Source organism: Tenrec ecaudatus, chromosome 1 (genome assembly GCF_050624435.1).
Source record: "Tenrec ecaudatus isolate mTenEca1 chromosome 1, mTenEca1.hap1, whole genome shotgun sequence".
NCBI classification, from domain to species: Eukaryota; Metazoa; Chordata; class Mammalia; order Afrosoricida; family Tenrecidae; genus Tenrec; species Tenrec ecaudatus.
The window spans coordinates 177,180,437-177,201,350 of NC_134530.1; the positions used below are offsets into that span (position 1 = coordinate 177,180,437).

At 44.4% G+C, this 20,914-nt stretch overlaps 1 protein-coding gene across 1 annotated transcript in view; it reads right to left on the bottom strand.

Moving 5' to 3' along the window:
* RXRG (retinoid X receptor gamma) overlaps positions 1-20,914 on the bottom strand; it is a 50,412-nt gene that overhangs the window by 14,228 nt on the left and 15,270 nt on the right. The window contains exons 2-3 of the mRNA XM_075540458.1: positions 14,522-14,666; positions 11,114-11,293 (exon numbers count right to left, since the gene is read on the bottom strand). Of these exons, the coding sequence (XP_075396573.1) occupies positions 11,114-11,293; positions 14,522-14,666 (325 nt within the window). The remainder of the gene's footprint in view (positions 1-11,113; positions 11,294-14,521; positions 14,667-20,914) is intronic.

Consider the following 20,914-nt stretch of genomic DNA (forward strand, 5'->3'; position numbering starts at 1 on the left):
AGATATTTGCACTTTATGCTTGAATAGCCTCCACTCTGGGCCTCATCCTCCCTGTGTCCTAACAAGCCAGCTTCTTAGCCTCTCGGGGCTTCCATACTCTTGCTCTGCCTGCCGCCACCAATACACTGGGAGCGTGCAATGGGTGACTAGCAAGGGCATTGCTGTAAAAACTCCTGCCGGGTCCTAGGCATCATTCAGGGCATTCACATCCCATTAGGCCTGCCCTTAGTACGCCAAACTGAACACGGCACCACCTGATTGGACTTGCCAGGGAAACCCTTTGGGGAGTCAGCTTTGGGTAAATGGGCAAGGGAAGGGTGGAGGGATGTGACCTAGATTCCATTTCAGAATCAGGAGCTGATTCAGTGGGGAAGGGGCGTGGGCGGGTATATAGGCAAAGGTGTAGGTTGGAATATTTTAGTCTTTCAACACTTAGGGCTCTAATCAAGGCATACACCAACTCTCAGGACTCTCTGAGTTTATGCATTAGGCAACCCAAACCAAACCCATTGGCCAGTGGGTTGATTCTCTCTCACAGAAACTCCGTAAAACAAAGTCGAAGTACTCCTGTGGGTTTCCAAAACTGAAAACCTAGATATATGAAGTTCCATTTATTTATTTATTTTACAGACTTATTACAATCTCTTCACCTTCTGTTATTTTCCTCAACGGTTTAATTTGCATCTAACACATATCATACAATTAATTCAATAGTTCAATTACATCAAGAAGAGTTATACAATCATCACCACAACTGGTTTTAAACATTGTCTTCATCCATGTACTCTTCATTACTAGCTCCATATTCCCTCCAGGGAATCATTAATCCATGTACTATATAGATTTACCTATCCTGGATTTTATATACAGGAAAACGTTAAAAAACAAAAACAAGAAAACGGAAACCACAACAGCAAAGTAAAATAGAGAAACCTCAATAGGAAAGAAAGCTGAAAATATGAAAAGCTAGGCAAATGTAAATGGATCATAAGAAGATCAAGTGGTAGGGTGTTAAATTTTAACCTAACTGCCTCTGCAACAATCCACTTTCTAATGCTTTCTGCATGAGAGCCAGCTGTCCCCATCCCTGGATCGTGGTCAGAGGGGCGTCACCAGAAAGTGCCATCTTGCTCCTGCAAAGTGCCAGGCCAGTGTGTTCAATGGGCTGACCTTATGGTTAGTAGCCTGACTCATAATATACCACCAGGCCTCCTGACAACATACAGAGATAAGATTACATCTATTTGTATTATCAGTTCAAATTACTACCTAATGTTGAATACTTCCTATGTTCCTTTTTTAAAAAAGATAGACTGGTAGAGTAATATATATACATATACATATTCTTAAAAGATGGAGGAAAGCGAAGTAAATGAAGTTCCTTTGTGGGTCCTCTATCGATGTCATCTGCATACCTGTAACACTCAAAGAAAACAACCTTCGAGCCTTAGGTCAGAAATTAGAATCCGATTCTGATTGTGCCATTGTGTGAGAGACCCTTTGCTGTATCTATGCCTTCTTTGTAGGTAGATCTCTCTGCCCAAGGTGATGTGTACAGATACACACATATCTGTTAGTGGAGGATATCTTCTGTGTAGCAGAGACACTCTGGACTCTCCCACTCCGTGCATCAGGGCACATTCAAGGGGCACAGGGGGGTTGAAAAGGGTACCAAACTCTTGCTTTACCATTTGAATTTATCAACTCACTCACTCTATATGTACTGTGTACTTCCTACAGTTGTCAATAGAAACGGTCAGAAATTAGGTTCATGATGTGATGTAGATTATATTTCACTTAAGACTCATAATAGCTGTCTTAGTTAGGTACCGCGAGCCACAGAGAAGTTAAGCATTCTGTGTGAGGACACACAGCAAATCACAGCGGAGCCAGTATCTGAACCCAGCTGGCTCCTGCCCAGGCTTATGTCTAACCTCTCCGCACTGCTTCTAAGATGCTAGACTAGCTACATCCACAAAGACCACATAGGGCTCAAGGATGCCAATAGATACACACAAATTTCCTCAAAGATAAAACATTTCCTGACCTTGAAAATAAACACCGGTAACCAGAAATCATGGAAACAGACTTCCTCACACTCCCCCAGAGTTGTTTGGTAGCAGGAGAAACAGAGGCCCCACTAAGCTGGTTGTGTGTAGGCACCCGTCCCTAGCCTTTGGAGCCTCTTTTTCATTATTAGGGAATGAGCGTATTATGTTGGAGACTAGCACGTTTCTGTTCCAGCTATGGCACTGTGTGAACTAAAAGGACAAACAGCTCTAACTCCGGGCCCCACGCAGGTGAATTCCGACCTATCTAATTTCATCTGTTTTGATTTATACAAATCATTGTTGTTAGGTGCTGTCAATCAGTTTCAACTCATAGTGTGGCCCCGTGCACAAAAGAACGAAGCACCATCCAGCCCTGTGCCATCCCCTCAGTTGTCCCTAGGTCTCAGCCCATTGATGTGCCACTGTGTCCATCTGTCTCACCAAGGGCTCCTCCACTTTATCAAGCATGAGGTCCTTCTCCAGGGACTGGTCACTCATTACACCATTCCCAAAGAATGTGAGATGAAGTCTTGCCAGCCTGGTTGCACTTCTTCCCAGACAGATCTGTGTGTTCTCTGGCCGTCCATGGTACTTTCATTAGTCTTTGCCAACACCGTAGTTCAAGGACACTGATTTTTCTTCAGTCCTCCTTACTCAATGCTCAACTTCCACATGAATCGGAGACTACTGAAAATACCATGGCTTGAGTCAGGTGCACCTTAGGCCTCAAAGCAACATCCTTGCCTTTCAACGCTTTAAGAGGTCTTGCACAGTGGATTTACTCAGTGCAGTGCGCCACTGGATCTCTGGACTGCTGCTTCCACGAGCACGGATCGTGGATCTGAGTAAGACAAAAGCCTGGACAGCTCTATAGGGGCCTCGCATTCCACAGTCTCTCTGAGCTATCCTTCCAAGATTGTATTATTGTTGTCTCTAACCCGGACCTCTAAGTTCTATAAATCAAGGCAAGAAAAGCTTGTCCCGTAACCTCTTGGAAGTGACCCTTCATGGATTGAAATGAGGAACTGGCTCACTTTTGTACTCTCTCTTTTCCAAGGTCAATAGTACCAACTCATTGAGAAATTCTTCTAAAACCCCCTTTCCTCCTCCCCTTTTTATTACTCAGCTTTCCATCACTCCTGCTTCTCCATGGCCTGTAAAAAAATACAGGAGTCCAAATGATCCAACTTCCTGCTCCAGAATTGTGAAAATGCCACGAGGCTTAAAAGGACTCCCCCGACTCTATAATCCACATGGCCCTTATTATTTTTATTGTTATTGTTTTCATTTTAATGAAACACCCTTGCAGCCATTTGGCTTACAGGAAACTCTGACCCTGATCGAGCTGGGGGATGGTTATTCAGGCTGAGTTTGGGGAGATGGATTTAGACTAACTTTAAAGTAGTAGAAGTGATACTTCCCCATTGGAGGGCATTCATTTTCCATCTAATGTGCTTTGGGAAAATGGTCATTTTTTTCCCCCAAGTCAACCTGAAACGTATCTATCCTGGGGGCAAATAACTGCCTTAGCTGTCATGTTCTTGTTGATGGAAGATAGACTTTGTGGTCACTAGTATATAATAGATAGATAGATAGATAGATAGATAGATAGATAGATAGATAGATAGATAGATAGATAGATAGATAGATGGATGGATATTATCACAGGGGTGGGGCGCTACAAAGAATTACAATTCTATCCTCATGGGAAGAAGGGTGTCTTCACTACCTAGATTTTCAGAACATGTATTCCCATCTGTGAGATCACTGGCCCTCTCACAGTGCCTGGGACATAAACACAAAGTAGGCATTCAACTAGTAGTACCTGGATGAAGGAGTGCATGAGTCATTTTAGAATCATCTGCATTGACAAAACTCCTGGTTCCAGCAGGACCACATTTCGTTTAAACCATTTATTCATTGAATAACTATTTCTTACATGCTTTATGTGTGCTAGGCACTGGTGATGCAGAAGTGAAATTAAAACCCGATAAGATCTCAGGCCTCACGGAGACAGGCAGATAAATTTGAGTTATGACAAACTGTATGTATGGCCATCGCCTTTTGGGTGTGCATACATTTTATTGCTAGTCAGGTATGCTACTTGCAATGTCACAGCACATAATTTGCTGGTTGTCCTGTGTCTGTAAGGGTATAAAGGAGCCCTAGTGGTATAATGGGCTATGCATTGGGCTGGTAACTACTAGTCCAAACCCCCTCTGAGGAGAAAGAAGAGGCTCTGCACTCCTGTTAAGATGTACAGCCTTGGAAACCCACCAAGGTAGGCTTATTCTGCCCTAGAGGGTCATAGTGAGTAGGAGTCAACTTGATGGCAGTGAGTTAGTTTGGTTGTGATTTATTTTTTATTTTTTGTTAGTTTATATGCCAAGTTTCCAATCTCCAAACACAAATAGATATAGCATTTATAATGATATTGCTAATAAAAGGCAGGGATAATGAATACGATACATCCACACATATGGTATTTGACTTGTGCCAGCAACAGTGCATGACCAAGTCTTTGGAATGGAACCCAATAGTAACTTGGGGACTATCTGTCTGCTGGTTGTGGGAAGTGCACTGGAAAGAAGAGTGTCAAATGTCAGGGCGGGATCGTGAAATTTTAGACATCAGAGCCCAACAAAAATGACAGTTGAATTAAGGGCTGAAGAGGTAAAGAAATAAGCCATGTACCCTAGGCAGATGGAGAGCAAGTGTAAAGGCCTTGAATCGGGAGCAGATTCGGTGTAGTTGAGGACCAGCAAAGCTACAGGAGACTCAGCAGAGAAACAACATGCAACCCGATAACGTGCAACCCTGAGTAATAATGCAGATTGGCTTCTTCCTCGGTGAAAAGGGAAGGCTCTGGAATGTTTTAGGAGGGACTCAGCCTGCCTCTGCTCTGTTACGAAGGACGAACAAAAGACAAAGACGGAAGCAGGGAGACACATTAGGCTCTCTATCTTTGCCAAAGATAAGCTGGCTATGGTCAGAGAGTATTCACCAATGGGTTAATCCATGTGGCTTAATGCTGCAAAGGAATTCTAGCCTTCCACTGTCAGCCACGGCCTTCTGCAAACCAGGTGTTCACAATTTAAGCTCTGATACCATTCCCTCCTTCAGATTTGGATTATATTCCTTGAAATCCTTGGATCGCACAGATGGTGTGCTTCTTCCATGTGGACTTAATTGACACCTGACTTAGATGGCTAGTTGTTTGAAGACAAACCTTTAAGACCCCAGACACTTTTCTTTCTGATAGGTGACACCAGCTAGTTTCTTTGACACATTTTCCTATAGTACCCATATCTTCAGTGGTCTCTTCCTGACGGTGAGGGTTATGACCATCAAGCAGGATTATGCCATAAGAACAAATTGTTCTTAGATTTGAACTAGAATTAAGTGTGAGCCCCAAACCACTCATACCAAGGGGTACCCCCCCCAAAAAAACCAGAATTGCGCTAGGCAGAGTGGAATGTTCATAGTATGCATTTTTTTCCCACTGAGCGATCATCAAGCAAGTCTTTCTGAGTTAGTACACTCAATGGAGTTGCCTGGGAAGGTTCTCTCTGCTCACAGTGAATTTGTTCATAAAAGTAGTATCCCTCAAACCTTGTTTTTTTGGGACGGCCAATTTAAGAGAACAGTGTGCGGCTGTGAAATTTTGTTTCCTGCTTGGGAAAAATGCCACAGAAACTGTTGTGATGTTGAATGCAGCTCACAAGGACAGCGCGGTGGGAAAATTCACATGTTCAAGTGGTTTTCTCATTTTAAAAAGGTAAACATGTTGATTGATGACAAACCTCTTTCTGGACATCCATCAACTTCCCTGAGGAAAATGTCGACTCATAGTGCATTTGGAGTTCATTCCACCAGGTCAGACTGTTAATCAAGCTTTCTATTTAGAGGTTCTGAAAAAGGCCTGATTTGTGGCAGCCAGGACTGGCTTTGCCACCACAACAATCTCACACAGCCATCTCAATGCGCCAGTTTTGGGGTAAAAAAAAGCATGCCTCTCTTGCCCCAGGCACTGACTCACTTAGTCCCTCTACATGCGCCTTCTTTTTGTTTCTGTGAATGCAGAGGGACATGAAAGGACAGCGATTGATGACATAGAAGAGGTGAAGAAAAAAATGAGGGAGGTGCTGTCAGTCATCCAAAAGGATGAGATTGAAAACTGTTTCTAAGAATGGAATTACAGATTTGGTTAATGTATTAAGTGTAATGGAGAGTACTTGGAAGGTTGTTTTGTTAAAAAAAGAAAAAATCAAATACATAGCTTTGAAGAAAAAAATCTGTTTTTTGGGGGGTACCCCGCCTATATCTATGGTTTAAATATGTCTCTGATTCATCTTAGAGGCATCATTGTCATTTTATATTACAGAACATTATCAACCATCTCCTTGGGACATAAGGTAATTCAACTGATAGTGTCATTTATTTAGCAAAAGTTATCAAATTTAAAACACTGCTGAGGAAAGGATATTATCCAAGTATTGGCTGGCTATGAGCCACATTGCATACATTGTTGATTTGGACAGATTAAACTTTTAAGTGAGAAATGTGAATAGCCTTGTAAACAAACTGGGAACATGATAAAGTTGATTTTGGCAGATGTGCTAAAACTCAATCTCATCGCTGTCTAGTGAATGCCGAATCATAGCGACCCCTTGTGGGTTTTCAAGATGGAAACTGTTAACTGGAGTCGGAAGCCCAGTTTTTCTTGTGAGTAGCTGCTGGTGGTTGTGAACAGCTGTGCGGGCCCCAGACCAATGCATCATCATGGCTGCTCCAGGGCTCCTGGGGCAGATATAGTTAGGTTCAAGTGTAATGTCCTGTCATCTGATCTCCCTACTGACCAGCTGTAAAGTTGTTTCAGTTAAAAACAAAAGTGAAGGAGAAATGCCCATGGATTAAGCCCCTGGTGAAACTTCTCTGACCGTGGACCAGGGACGTGAATAGCCTCGCAGAGTGAGCTGGAAAGCGAATTACTACAGATGCAGCTATGTGAAAATTGAATGCCTACCACCATATATGTGGCGCCTCAGTGTTCCCCTGACATTGATATGACAGGCTGGGGTCTGAAAGGCAAGGGTCTACCCTTGTAAGTGACGGTGCAGGGAATTTCCCCCTAGCACCAATTCCCGTGCTCAATGCAAAAAGAACTCAATCAATTCAAAAGTCAATCGGTTCAAAGCAACAGCTCGGGGACTGCAGCTCACAGTCGGACTATGTTCACACAAGCTCCTTATATAGATAGCATCTTAAACTCTATGTCATTGGATTAATTATTGATGTTATCAGTGCCATCGCCCTGTACCCTAAGGGGATGGTTGACAATGTTTTCCTTTTCTGTTTCTTTCTTTCTGGGTGTGTGTGTGGGGGGGGGGTGTATGTTTCATTTGTTTTTGTTATTGATCTTGTTGGTTTTGTTTGCATTTATTGTGTTTGTCGTAGTATGACCACCAAAGCAAATCAGAGTCATCCATGACCTGGAAAACAAGCAGAGAGAGTCTGGGCTCCCCTGTAACTCTAGCGCCAATCTAAGAACAGTTAGTTCTTGTAACCTGGCCCTGCTCCATATTCCCCTTCACAGAGGGTGCTACACCAAGGGTGGTAAAGAAATCAGATGACTCCCAGCTATCAGTTAGAATAGTGTCTGGGGTCTTAAAGGCTTCTATTTAGACAAGCAGCCATCTAAGTAAGATGTCAACTAAGTCCACATGGAAAAAGCACACCAGCCTGTGTGATCCAAAGTAGGCAATAATAAAATCCAAATATGATGAAGGGAAAAGTATCAGAGCTTAAATTGTGAACACCTAATTTTGTAGAAGGCTATGGAGGACAGTGGGAACCCAAAATCCATCTGCAGTGTCTGGTTAGATTGAGTCTCTTGCAGATCCTCTGTAGTCATGGGTGAGATTTCCTATCAGACAGAGATTACTTTAAACTTGATTATGGTGAATTGAACCATGGTATAATATGATACTGGGTCAGGCGACCTTTCTCTTGATCCTGACTTTGTTAGACTTGAATCTAAATTTGTTCTATGCTGAAATATTTCTCGATTGCTCCAAGAAAGAAATGTCCTCTCTGGCTTTTAAAATATTGCTGGTGTTTTCTTCCTTTGTTACTCTTTATCTTTATATTATTGTTGTTATTTTATTCTCTCTGTTTCATTTTCTTTCTGTTTTTTTTTTTTATTGTTTCAGTTAGATCTCCCAGTTTAGGAAACACAGAAGGGTTGGATGCAGAGACAATAACTGATGTTATGATTATTGGGAGCAGGGAGATTTGGGAGAGATTACTGGATGCAGGAGGGGGGAGGGAACACTAGAGCTGATTGTGATTTGTGTATACAACTCTTTAGAGAATCAGTTTAATTGTGGAAGTATATGATGTGTGAATATTATATCGAGAAACTACCAAAAAAAGAAAAATAAACACAAATTGATCTATGGTTACCAGAGGAGAAGGAGGAAGAGTTTTTGCTTGGGGGCATTGAGCTCATTTCAATGTGGTGGGACAATTTGGAGAGGGATAACAAGAATGGTTGCATAACATGAAGAGTCTAATCAATGGCACTGAATTATTCATGGATAAGTTGTTGAATCAGTGAATGTTTTGTTGTGTGTATTTTTTGCAAAAATGGGAGGAAATTACATGAATAGCAATGAGTATGGGAGAAAAAGAAAATTTTCTAAAATTGTGGTAAAGATTGTACAACTTTTCTCAATATGGTTGAACTATTAAATTGTATGGTAAATGGGCAAAAAACCAATAAAACTGTTTTTATAAAATTAAAAACTTATCATTTGGTCTTCCTCTGGCATCATTTTAAATTTGTCCTGGTTTTAATATTTCTTTTTGATTGAGGCTTTTCTGTTCTTGTTAGGTTTTTGTTCTGTTGTGTGCGTGTGTGTGTGTGTGTGTGTGTGTGTGTTCCTGAATATAAAATCTAGAACAGGTAGGCCTCTAGCGGCACTGAAAGGAGTAATGGCTCCTTGGGGGTGTGGCAGAAGAGATGGGGGGAAATGAGGACCTAATAACTATGGTTACAAGAAAGAAGCAATATTCTAAAATTGATTGTGGTGGTGATTGTACAAGTCTTTTTAAATATGATATAACTATTGAATTGTATGACATATTAATTAAATGCCAATAAAACTGTTGAAGTAAGGATATATCAGTAAAAAGTAGTGAGACATGGACAGATTCTGGATATATTTTGAGGAAGAAATAAAATTTCTTTACCTAATTAATGCGGCTTTTAGTCTAAGCAACTAAAAAATGGAATGGCCGTGTCCTGAGATGGGGAAAATGCTTTGACAAATCCGCTGTGGGGGGGCGGGTTACCAGGAGTTATGATTTGGGTGTGTGTCACTTTGGGGATCTCCCAGAGATACCTGGTCGTCCTGACTCTCAGAGCTCTTTCTCCATGTCGGTGGGAGAGGAGACATGAAATGAGCTTTAGGGAACGGGAACGTTCTGAGAGAGCCTCTTCTCGTTATTTACGTTTAGAACTCACTTTGCCTCTCCTAGTTTACTTCCTCTTATCCAATGTGGTTTGTTGTTCTTAGCAGCCTATGGTGACCCCATGAACGATGAACAAACTCCTGCCCACTCCTGTGCCAGCCCCCTGGTGGGTGGTGAGTTAGACCACTGTCCCCCAAAGGGTTGTCAGCAGCTGATTTTCAGTAGATCCTGAGGCCTGTCCCGCTAGTCCATCTTGGTCTGGAAGCTCCACTCACTGAAACTGACACCAGTGTAGCATCACAATTACACGAAAACCTTCTCCAACAGTCGGGTGGTGGTTATGCTTAAAGTGCACTGAGCAGGAACCACACCCAGGTCCGGCACAGGGGAGACATGACTCGCCTCACGGAACCACTTCTCCCCTATAGGAGAGTGAGTGGAGTTGATTCCATAGTCTGACGGGTCATCTCCAATCCTGACAACTGGGATTCTAGGAAGAGCAGTGGAACAAAGAACATGCCCCTCACACCGGTTCCTTCCTCACTCAGGACTGACCAAACTTCTGGTTCCTATTCGCAGAGAAAGGCAGAACGTCCTTTCTCAAAAATTGATTCATATTCGCTACTTACACCATGTACCTGCTTGCATCCACTAGTTAATTAACTGCCCGCTGAAATCTATTTGTGATGCTTGAAAGAAACACTGCTGGAAATGTCAAAAGAACAGAGACCAATTTCAAGAATACGTTTTTCCTGATTCTAGAACAATCCAGCTAACCCACACAACCGCTGAGAAGATGTAATCGTTCAAATGCACAATGAAGGTCTCTTACTGTAAGAAGGCTAGTTTGGTCAGATCTGGGTAATGGCAATCTCTCCAGAAGACCATGGATAATACACCAATCACAAAGAATTTACAGTAGACCAAGTTTCAAAGTCCTGAGAGTGAATCCAACGGACAGGTTCTCCCTGCTCGAGCCCTCTGACAAGAGAAGAGAGGTCCGCGTCACTCTGAATACCCATCTGATGGGCCACTGGTAGGACAGCTCACAAAAACACCCCCCCTCACCCCCACCCCCACCCTCCCCCCTTGGCTCTCAGACTCCCTGCCTGGCGGCTGGAAGAGCAAGGAAAAGGACCCCGTTTGGGAGATCACCATCCAGGAGACCATCGCCTGGGCTCCAGAAGAGGGCGCCTCTCACCCTCTTTGCTGTGCCCGCGGCCATGGCCAGTGGGAAACTGCTCTCCAGAGGTTCCCTGGCTGTGGCCTTCGTGAATTAGACGGCCACCTCTTTCCTCCAGAGCACTTGGGGGGTAGGCCCAACTCCAGCCTTTCAGTTAGCAGCGGTGTGCTTAGCCTTCGCACCGCCTGGGGGCTTCCTCTTTGCTGCAGGAATATGCATTTCCTAGGGTGAGGGGGACATTCCGTGGCCATACTCGGGAAATCATGCCACCCCAAATCACCCCAGCTTCCACCAGGTTTTTTGACTCAGCAGGGATTTTTTTTCTCCTACACACCAAAGTGTGGCCCAGTGCTGTTTGCATGCACACTGGACTCCCTTGAGTGGAAGGGGAGGGCTCGCTCACCTTCGCGCTTCATGCCCATAACGAGGCACTTCTGATAGCGACAGTACTGGCAGCGGTTGCGCTGGCGCTTGTCAATGAGGCAGTCCTTGTTGTCCCGGCACGTGTAGATGAGGTCTTTCCTTATCGTCCTCTTGAAGAACCCTTTGCAGCCCTCACAGCTGTACACCCCGTAGTGCTTTCCTGGCGACAAGGAAAGAGCATTTCATAGCGTCCATCGTGGTTGTCCCCCAGGCAGACGGACACCCTCCCCGGGGTGCTGGGTCCGAAAGGAAAGGTTAAGGAGCAGGAGGTGCAAGCTTGCTCACAGCAACTAACACCAGGGGCCGTCAAATATCACTTTTCCCCTGCCTTTCCCTCTAGACCTCTGGAGCGGCTGACATATCCAACCGAAGATTTCGATCATGTTTATTTTTATCAAGCCAACTTATATTGAGGGTTTTGGTTAAGCCAAATGTTCTGCCTCAGGACAATCTATTAGTGTAGACAATAAAAATAGTTTTAATCATCATGCACTTCCAAGCAGGAAAAATCCCCTACCCTAACTAACATTTCTCCATAATTGACTCCAAAGATATCAGGAAACCCACTGAAAACATTTTTCCTTTACCATAAACTATGAACACGGTCTTGCAGGACAATCTTTAAATGCAATTGGGTATTGGAGAATTAAGTTGCCGTGTGGTCTTCATAGCTTAGGATGAGATTCATTATTGAGATGCGACTCAACTATCTTACTTTGCTTTATCCAGAATCATCTGCTATATGCTCCAGTTGTCCTATTATCTGCTCTTACATTCAGTTTCCAATTATCCCAGTTAGGGATGGCTAGTTTGCTGGATCCCACATAGACTTCATGAATTGAACTCAATATTCCTTTGAAGTAGAAATCTTAATGCTACAGACCCTGCGCTGTGTTCAGTGGATTGGACTTGTGGAACTTGAGAGATACAAAGAAATGGATAGCTCAAAGCACCTGTGTCTGATTCTCGAGTATGGTGCGTGATGCCATTTGGCTACAGACCAGACCTAATTTTTGCATTGATTTATTTGGGCTGGTAGTGAAGTAAACCTGAAGCTCATGAGAACACATATATCAGTGTAAATATCTGTGACCCAGGAGCGTGCATTTCCAAGGAAGCACTCTAAAATAAGGTACGGCTATTGATAATGCCTGATAACGAGATCCCACCACCCACTACCATTGAGTCCATTCGGTCCCCTCGTGGTCTCATGAGCTACTGAGTGGAACTCTGCCCATTGGCTCTCCTTGGACCTCGTCTTCACAGAAGTTGATGGCCATTCTTCTGTTGTGCTGATGGATGGGCTCAAACAGCCAACCATTTGGTGAATAGCTGATTGCTTGCACCACCCAGGGATCTGATAGGAGCCTGGGTGGCCAAAATGGTTGCACATTGGACTGTTAATGCCAAGGTCAGCAGTTCAAAACCATCAACTGTTCTATGGGAGAAAAGTTATCATCTCAGAAATCCACAGGGGAATTTTGACCGTGTCCTATAGTCTCACTATGAGTCAGAACTGACTCTGTGGCAGTGATTTTAATTTTGACTTGGAGGGATCCAATGAAAAGATGTCAGACGGCCTAATTAATGGCCTACACTAATGAACTGAGCTCACAGCAGTCATAGGTGCAGGCTTTTATCATAAGTGAAAAGAACCTAATCCTCTGAGGACCAGTATTTTACTCTTCAAGAAACAAGGGACCAAGTTGTGTGACACAGGAATGCCCATGACTCTTCAATATTGGAATGAATACCCCACACTTTCAACTAAAACAACCCTAGCACAGAAAGCTCGTGGCTCGGAGTGGCTGACCTTCTGTTGCAAGGGTCATAGCCAACCCAGAGAAGCCAAGTCTTCAAGATTTGGAAGTAACCCTTGACAGCAAGCACGCATCAGCCATCGAGCTGAACAAGATTTATGGGCCTTTCTGTGGAAGGAAGCTGGAGTGTGGCTTTGGGGATGAGAAGATGAGGAAGTACTCAGCTGACTATGCACAAGACACTGCCCCGTTTCTCATGTGGCTGTCTCCCTCACTGCTCAGTGGAAAGTGGGGTGTGCACTGGAGAGAAGTCTGCAGGGAAATAAATGGGGTCAATGTCAAAGAGGGTCAGGGAAGATGAAGTAGGTAACACCGTATGGCTTTAGTCCAAAAGGGAGAGGATATGAAAAAAATATTTAGAAGGTTTATCTTTGCCAAGAAAGTATGGATAATTTTTTAAATCCTTTTTGTACTTTCTAGTTTCCCTCAAGTTTCCACACAAGAGGAAACATTGCTTTTATTTGCATATTTCAATCTGCCATTAGGGTTTCTTTTCAACTTTTTGTTGTGAATTAGGTGATGATGAACAGAGAGGATCATTAGTTTTACATTCAAGCGTCCGTGTACAACTTGTTTCAACTCATCCATTGCAATTCCCTCAACATACCCTCCCGTGGCTCACTGCCTCCTTGCCTTCCCAGAGCCCCCTGTGCTTTCTCTCCTCACCCTCGGAGCTTTATCCTTGGGGAATGCTGCCTTGTCATAGTAAATGGTTGATTGATCTAACATGGGGTGCGTTCCATCCCAGATCTGATGAGCAACTAAGGACATAATCTTGGGGGTGCCACCAGTCTCTATCCACCTTCATTAAGCCTGGCAAGTTTTGTTTCTTTTTTAAATTATTCTGACTTCTGGTCTGTGTTTGTCCCTACTCTGTCTAGGACCTTCTGATGTGATCTTTTTCAAAGCAGCTGGTTGTTGTCGGCACTGTCTAGTTCTCCTTGTCTCCAGGACACGGACACTGATACTTGCGTGGCCTATTACTGCACTGAACTGAGGGCTTCCATAGGAGGAATAACTTTTTAATTATACAAATAGTTTAAAACATTAGAGAAAATCTATCTTGAGAACCTTGCAGGCAAGTTCTCTAGCTTAGATTCACACACACCCTAGTGTCACCATTTCCTATAAATCCAGTCCTCAGAGACAAAATCATACTTTAAATGCATCCAAACCACAGTTACTGATGAATGCAGAGCCTGGAGTTTCGAAGCCTGGCTTGAGAGCTGTGCCATCCACAAACCACAGCCACCTAGCCCAGACAGATCCATTGCTGCTGGGTCAATCCACACTCGTGTGTTTCAGTGCTGAACTGCTCCGTAGGGTATTCTTGCCCGTGATCCTTATGGAAGCAGAATGCCAGGCCTTGCCTCCTCGGTACTGCTGGGTATTTTTGTACTGCCAACTTTTAGGTGAGCAGCTTGTTCCACCAAGGGACCTGGATCACCCTTGGGGTTGTTTTGAGTTTAATAGGCACAAAGTAGCCAGGTGGGCAGCGGAGTAAGCTCCTTTTCCTGGGAACCCCTCACAAGGGGGTACTTGAGAGGGACATCGGCGCTGACACATACCTGATGATCTGTCCCCACAGATGGCACAGATGTGTTTAACCAGAGAGCCAGGGCTGGTGGATGGGTAGTTCATGTTTCCAATCCCTGGGAGCCCCGGTAAAGGCTTGATATCCTCTGAGTTGCCGACACTGTTCACCACATTCAGCTGCAAGAGAGAAATCCAACTATGAAGCAGAGCCTGTGCAGACTCCATCCCCAAGGCCCACAGCAAAGAAAGCATACTAGAGTGGGGAAACAAAACAAAACAAAAAGCAGCTAGGTTCTATGTCAATATGTGGCTTCTAAGCCCCGAGTAGCTGAAACTGGTGATCTGGAACATGAATTTAAAGGAGGGAAAAGATACCACAAAAAGAACCAAGTCATTTGTAGACGTCAAAACCTAAACCTCACGTAACAGCCTATCTCCACGAGAGCGCCTTGCTCTGATTCTCTTGACTCCTGGGTTTTATTTGTGGTAGAAATCCATGCTGCGCTGCACACCTAGCACAATGTCAGCTGTGTTTTTAAATTTTTTATTAACTACCAACTGCCTGTTCAGCAGCGCTGAGTACTGCCATGGCCCTTGGGCGAAAGACTTCGACTCTGAGAGCCCAGCCACACTGCAAATTCGTGTAGCTCATCCATGTAGAATCAGGGATGCCCCTGCACCTGCCTCCAGGGCTTCCCAAGGTAACTAATAATGCCCGTTGAACCTGACTCAGTGGTAATGGGTCTTAAGGTGGCCACAATCCTGGCATGGAAAGATGCTGAATCAGATGCCCCATTCTTTGCAGTAGCACGGAAACGGGATGAGAGCGCCCGTGATCCTGTTATTGCGTTTGCCTGTGCCTACCAGGGGATCTTCCTTTGAAGCTCCAGATCCCAGGCAGTCAGAGACTCCATCTGTCTTGTCCTAGTGCCTGACCTGGGGCCCAGCACCTGGTGAATTTGAATTGCTATATTTGAATGGCTGAACAAATGGACCCATTGTTGTTACTCTCGCCCCTCCCTCGAAAGATGAGGCCATCTGCCCCTGTAATCTTTTACAGCCTCCGAATCCCGAATCCCCATCTAGGCTCGCTGAGTCCGACTCCACTTGATGGCTATGGGTTTGACTCCTCCCTCACCCCATGTTAGGACTTGTGGTGGCCTTGTGGTTACGACTTGGGCAGCTAACCACAAGTTAAGCAGTTCAAAGCCAGCAGTCACTCCATTGGGAAAAGACAGGACTTTCTACTTCAAGAAAGAGTTCCAGCTGCAGAAACACAGCCACAGGTCACCCCTGTCCTCCAGGGCCTCCAGGAGTCGGCGTCAACTCCATGGCAGTGAGTTTGGTGGTTTTGGTTTTCACCCATGTTAGGAGCCTTGGTAGCATGGTGGTTGTGTGTTGGGCAGCTAACCACAAGGTCGGCAGTTTGAAACCGCCAGCCATTCTGGGGAAGAAAGATAGGCCTTTCTACTACCATACAGAATTACAGTCTCAGGAATGCAAAGGGGGCAGGTCTACCCTGCTCTATAGAGTTCCTATGAGTCGGAATCAGCTCAATGACAGGGAGTTTTACCCCAGGTTAGCTCCCCACTGCCACTTCCCTGGCTCCGGATGCCGTGGAGGGATGAGAAGATGCTGCTAACTGGTTTGCATCAATCAAAGAATGCAAGTTAAGTAAATACAAGCCAGTCACTCAGTCAACAACATTTCCCGAGTGCCTGCTGTGTACAGAGCCTCGGTGTAGGTATGGTGAAGGGAGAAAGCTAAGAAACTATGCCTCCCTGGGTGGAGGGGCGCAGGGAATGGCAGCTAATAATGGTGAGTACAAAAATGAGTGGCTTACGATTGATTGTGGTGATAATTACACCATTTTAAAAATATATTCAAATAAGGAAGAAAAGGGTAGTCGGGGCATGGGGCACTAATCCACCCAAGGGGAGGGTATTGTTTATATCTCCACAGGGAAAGTGGGACCAGACTTCAACCCAGTGTCGCAAGGTGTGAATGTACTATCCCGGTGTGGAGTAGGGAACCAGTGGAGAGGTCTGGGAGGCTGGCCCCAGCACCATAAATTAAGTGGATTCCTGCCCTTCCCCCGAAAAGAATTTGTTCCAAAGGACGACATTGACTCTGCAGCTCCGGGAGATGGACATATCTGATCAGAGCACACGGGAGCAGATGAAGGGGCAGGAGGAGAGAGTGGAACACAGCCTGGCCCACCAGGCCGTGAGGATGATGGTCCTGAGTAGAGCAACCAGTCCACAGAGAGAACAACATGGCTGGCCCCACTATGAGAAATGATGCCAATCAGTGACTAAGGGCGATACAGGGGACAGCACCGGAGATACAGTGTGGGAATTGCACCTGACCTGATCCCACCACACCGAGGCAAAGCACTGGGGGAGTGAAGCAGAACAGCAAGGGAATGGAGTGGCAAGGTCCCCAGGGAATGCTGAAAGTGGACTTTGGGGCCAGGGCGTGATGCCCCAACAGACTGGACTGGAAAACTCTCCTAAGGGCCAGCAAACGATCCCTGAACTAACTACAAGCTTTTCTCTTGTGAAAACAAAATATATATATATATATATATAAATATTCAAACCATTGAATTTCATGGTACCTAAATTACATGTAAAAAATAAACCTGTTCAAATAAATCAGGGGAAAAATTTAAGGAGCTCTCTCATTCTTCAAAACTATATCATCTCATCCAGAAGTTGGAGCAGGCATAAAAAGCAATGATGATTTGCAAGCAAGTTCAGACAAAAGTGATGCTGAGTATGCACGTGTGTAAGGGTTTCTTGGGGATCCAAAAGAACCAAACACACTACCACCAAGTGGAAGGCGACCCTGTAGGACAGGGTAGAACTGCACCCAGGAGTTTCTGAGACTGTCACCCTTTACGGGAGTAGAGAGCCTGTCTTTTTCCCGAGCAGCTGGTAGTTTCCAACTGCTGACTTTACTCGTACCCACCAGGGCTCCTGTTGAGGATCAGGGACCCAGCGACTCTGAGACAGTTACGGTTTATTGTGACAACCTGGCTGATAAACACATGTGAGGTTAATTGAAGGGCAGAGAGCTAAATGGCTCGGTGAGCCTCACCTGTCTAGTTTTGGGGTCTCTTGCTCTCTGACAGTTGGACCAGAGTGCAGCTGCCTTAGCCAGCTCCCTGCTTTAGCTGGAAAGACTCACTTCCTGAGAGACATCCCTGAGGAGAAGTCACATGGACCTACCCTGAAGCAGCCCTGGGTGCTGGAGAAGCTGCATGGAAATCCCTGCCGGCGCTGAGATGCTTACATGCTTACTGATTCAGCTTTCTGCACTCAGTATCATTGCGTGTGTTTTGTGAGATGGAGGAGGACTTTGTGGATTGGTGTTGGACATATGGGTTAATGTTGGACTTATGGACTTGAGCAGCACTGGGTTGGGATGCTTTCTTAATGTACAATTAATATATATATATATATATATATATATATATATATATATATTCATTCATTCTGTGGATTTTTTTTCTAGTTTACCCAAACTAACACATTATGATACCTTGGCAATGGGGTACTAGAGAAACAAATCATAAGATGGAGAGTACATGTTTGTTTGACCCCTCCCTCATGGCAGTTTTTCTTCTTTAGCCAGAAGTCAGATAAAGCCACACTGTTTTTTCAGTTATTTTTTGGAAAGAACATGGGAAGTATGAAAATAGAAAGCTTGCAAATGTACTTTACACAATTGATGTATGTATGGATTGTGATAACAATTGTATGAGCCCCTAATAAAATGATTTTTAAAAAAGAAAGGAAAATGGAAAGCTCGTAAGCCCACTTGCCTTCAGCCATTAAAATTTGGTCTTTAGATGGGGTTAGGCCATGCCTGCAAAGAAAGCTTTGAAAAGATATGCCCCACCCAGTCCTTTGGAGTACTCAGGAACCAGTGGTCTCTGTCAGAAGCTGGAAAAAATCTGGAACCATGAAGAAAATTCTCTGGGACTTAACATTACAGGGAGCCTGTGTGAAGATTGAAATGCTTGCTAGGTGACTATCTGGATCTATTAGTTGAGTGGAAATGGGAGAAATACAGCAATAAAGAAATGAGTTGAGTATGTCCACAACCTGTGACTTGGTTTACCGGAAAAAAGAAGACAAGAGTGGATTGACTGGTCTAAAATTCATGGCCTAGCTAGGCTTGTTAAGTATTTGTGAGAGCCCATGGTCTAAAGGCAAGGCCACCAATGGGCACCCTGGGGAGGATGAGTGAGGCAGCCCACATTGAGTTGACCAGAACCTAACTAGATAGTTTTTTGAGCCTGTGAAGTGGTGCATATTGTTGCTGACTTTATGGATGGCCTGTCGGAATTTGACTTTGCTTATGGATATGAAATTCACGAGGTTCCAACTTGAATGAAGATTCTTCACGTTGAAAAATATGAGTGTGTCCTCAGAGCACTGGATTGATGTAAGTGGGCAGTATAGAAATTGGATACCCAAAATTGGAGGGATAAAGACATGAAGTGGTTGGCTTACAAACTTTCACAGGTGGGAAAATGTATTCATAAGATTATAGGATTAAGATGTAGGTGTTACTTAACTGCAATTGTTAGGCTAAAATACAGTACACAAGTGCCAAGTTAGCAGTGGGTGGATTGAGATAAAGCTTATTGTGCCAACCTGGCTGATAAACACATGTGGGGTTAATTGAAGGGGGCCAAAGAGATAGATGACTTGGTAAGCCTTGCCTTTCTAGTTCTCAGGCCTCTTGCTCTCTGATGGTCGGACCAAGGTGTGCAGCTGTCTTAACCCGTCTCCATTGTTGAATTATAGTGCCTAACTGAGGTGACTGTAATTCTCCAAGTAAACCAAATATAGACTGTTCTTCTCTATTCAAGCCCTTTGGGACAGGAGAAATGATCAATAAGACAAAATACAATACAACTTGAGTTAGGTACCTTCTAAACTGACCAACCTTTCAGTCGACTCAGCAAATATTTACTGAGTACCAGTGATGGACAGGGGCATTTGGTTGGATAGCATGAGGATGCAAAAGAGAAAAAAACAGCTTTCGATGTTTTGAAATAAAAGTCACCAGGGATTTTTAAATGAATTTGTGTAAAGGGCGAGATGCGTATGTGATGGGAGACTTCTCTTGGGGACTCTCTACCCCACATTCCCATCTCTACCTCAGCCATTTTCCTCTCATCATTTTTAACAAGGCAAAGACAAGATGTCTGGAACTTGCATCCGGTATTGTGTTTTGCTATGGTGTGGGATAGTAGCTATCATCAGCTGGATTACTAGATTACTCCCGGGGGGGTTGGAAATATCCTTGAGATTCAGACACAACGGATCCTAGGCCACGGCAGGGCATGGGCACTTTTTAGGTTCACCAGGCAATGTAAATGTCCAGTCAGGGTTAGGAGTCCCTGGTGCTACGGAAAGAACATCCCTTCACTGTCAGCTGGACCCACGTGATCCTCACCATCTGTGCCCTTATCAGCTACAAGGTTTCAAAGAAGTCATTAGCTCCCATGATGCTCAGTTTCATCATCTCTAAAACAGTGTGATACTATCTGTCTTATAGGGTTGATGGGAAGTTTACATAGGAGCCTTGGTTGGTGGCATAGTGGTTATGCATTGGGCTGTGATCCACAGGTTGGCAGTTTGAAACCACCAGCCACTCAGAAGGAGGAAGATGGGACTTTCTATTCCCATAAAGAGGTACAGTCCCAGAAACTCAAAGGAGCAATTCTACCCTGTCCTAGAGGGTCACTATGAGTCTGAATCAACTGAATGATAGTGTGTGGGGGGTAAGGGGGTGGGTTGGGAGGATCAGATGATGTAGAATGCCCATAACAGCACCTGGAGGATTGCAGGTGCTCCATCAATTGTAGCTATTATCTTTCCTACAAAATCTGGTAACTTCAGACAAGAATCTTGAGTATGTACTTTGTGTAGCTTCCTACATATGATCATGACCCCATTATCATGACCCCAGTTCTACCTTACAAGCCCAGCTAGACTGGAGCATGTGCACTGGTACAGATAAGAGCTCTTGACACATGGAATCCAGGACAGATAAACCCCTCAGGAACAATCATGGGAGTAGACATACCATGAAGATAGGACAAAGGGGGGGGAGGGGACAAAATGGGGAACTGATCATTAATCTCAATGATCAACATCTAACCGCCCCCCCCACCCCCAGGGGGGTGAACAATAGAAACATGGGTGAAGGGAGACAGCAAATGGTGTAAGATATGAAAATAATAATTTATCAAGGGTTCACAAGGATGGGAGGGGAGGGGAAGGAAGGAAAAAAGAGGAGTTGATGCCAAGGGCTCAAGAAAGAAAATGTTTTAAAAGCAATAATGGCAACATATATACAAATGCGTTTGATACAATTGATGTAAGAGCCCCCAGTACTAGGTG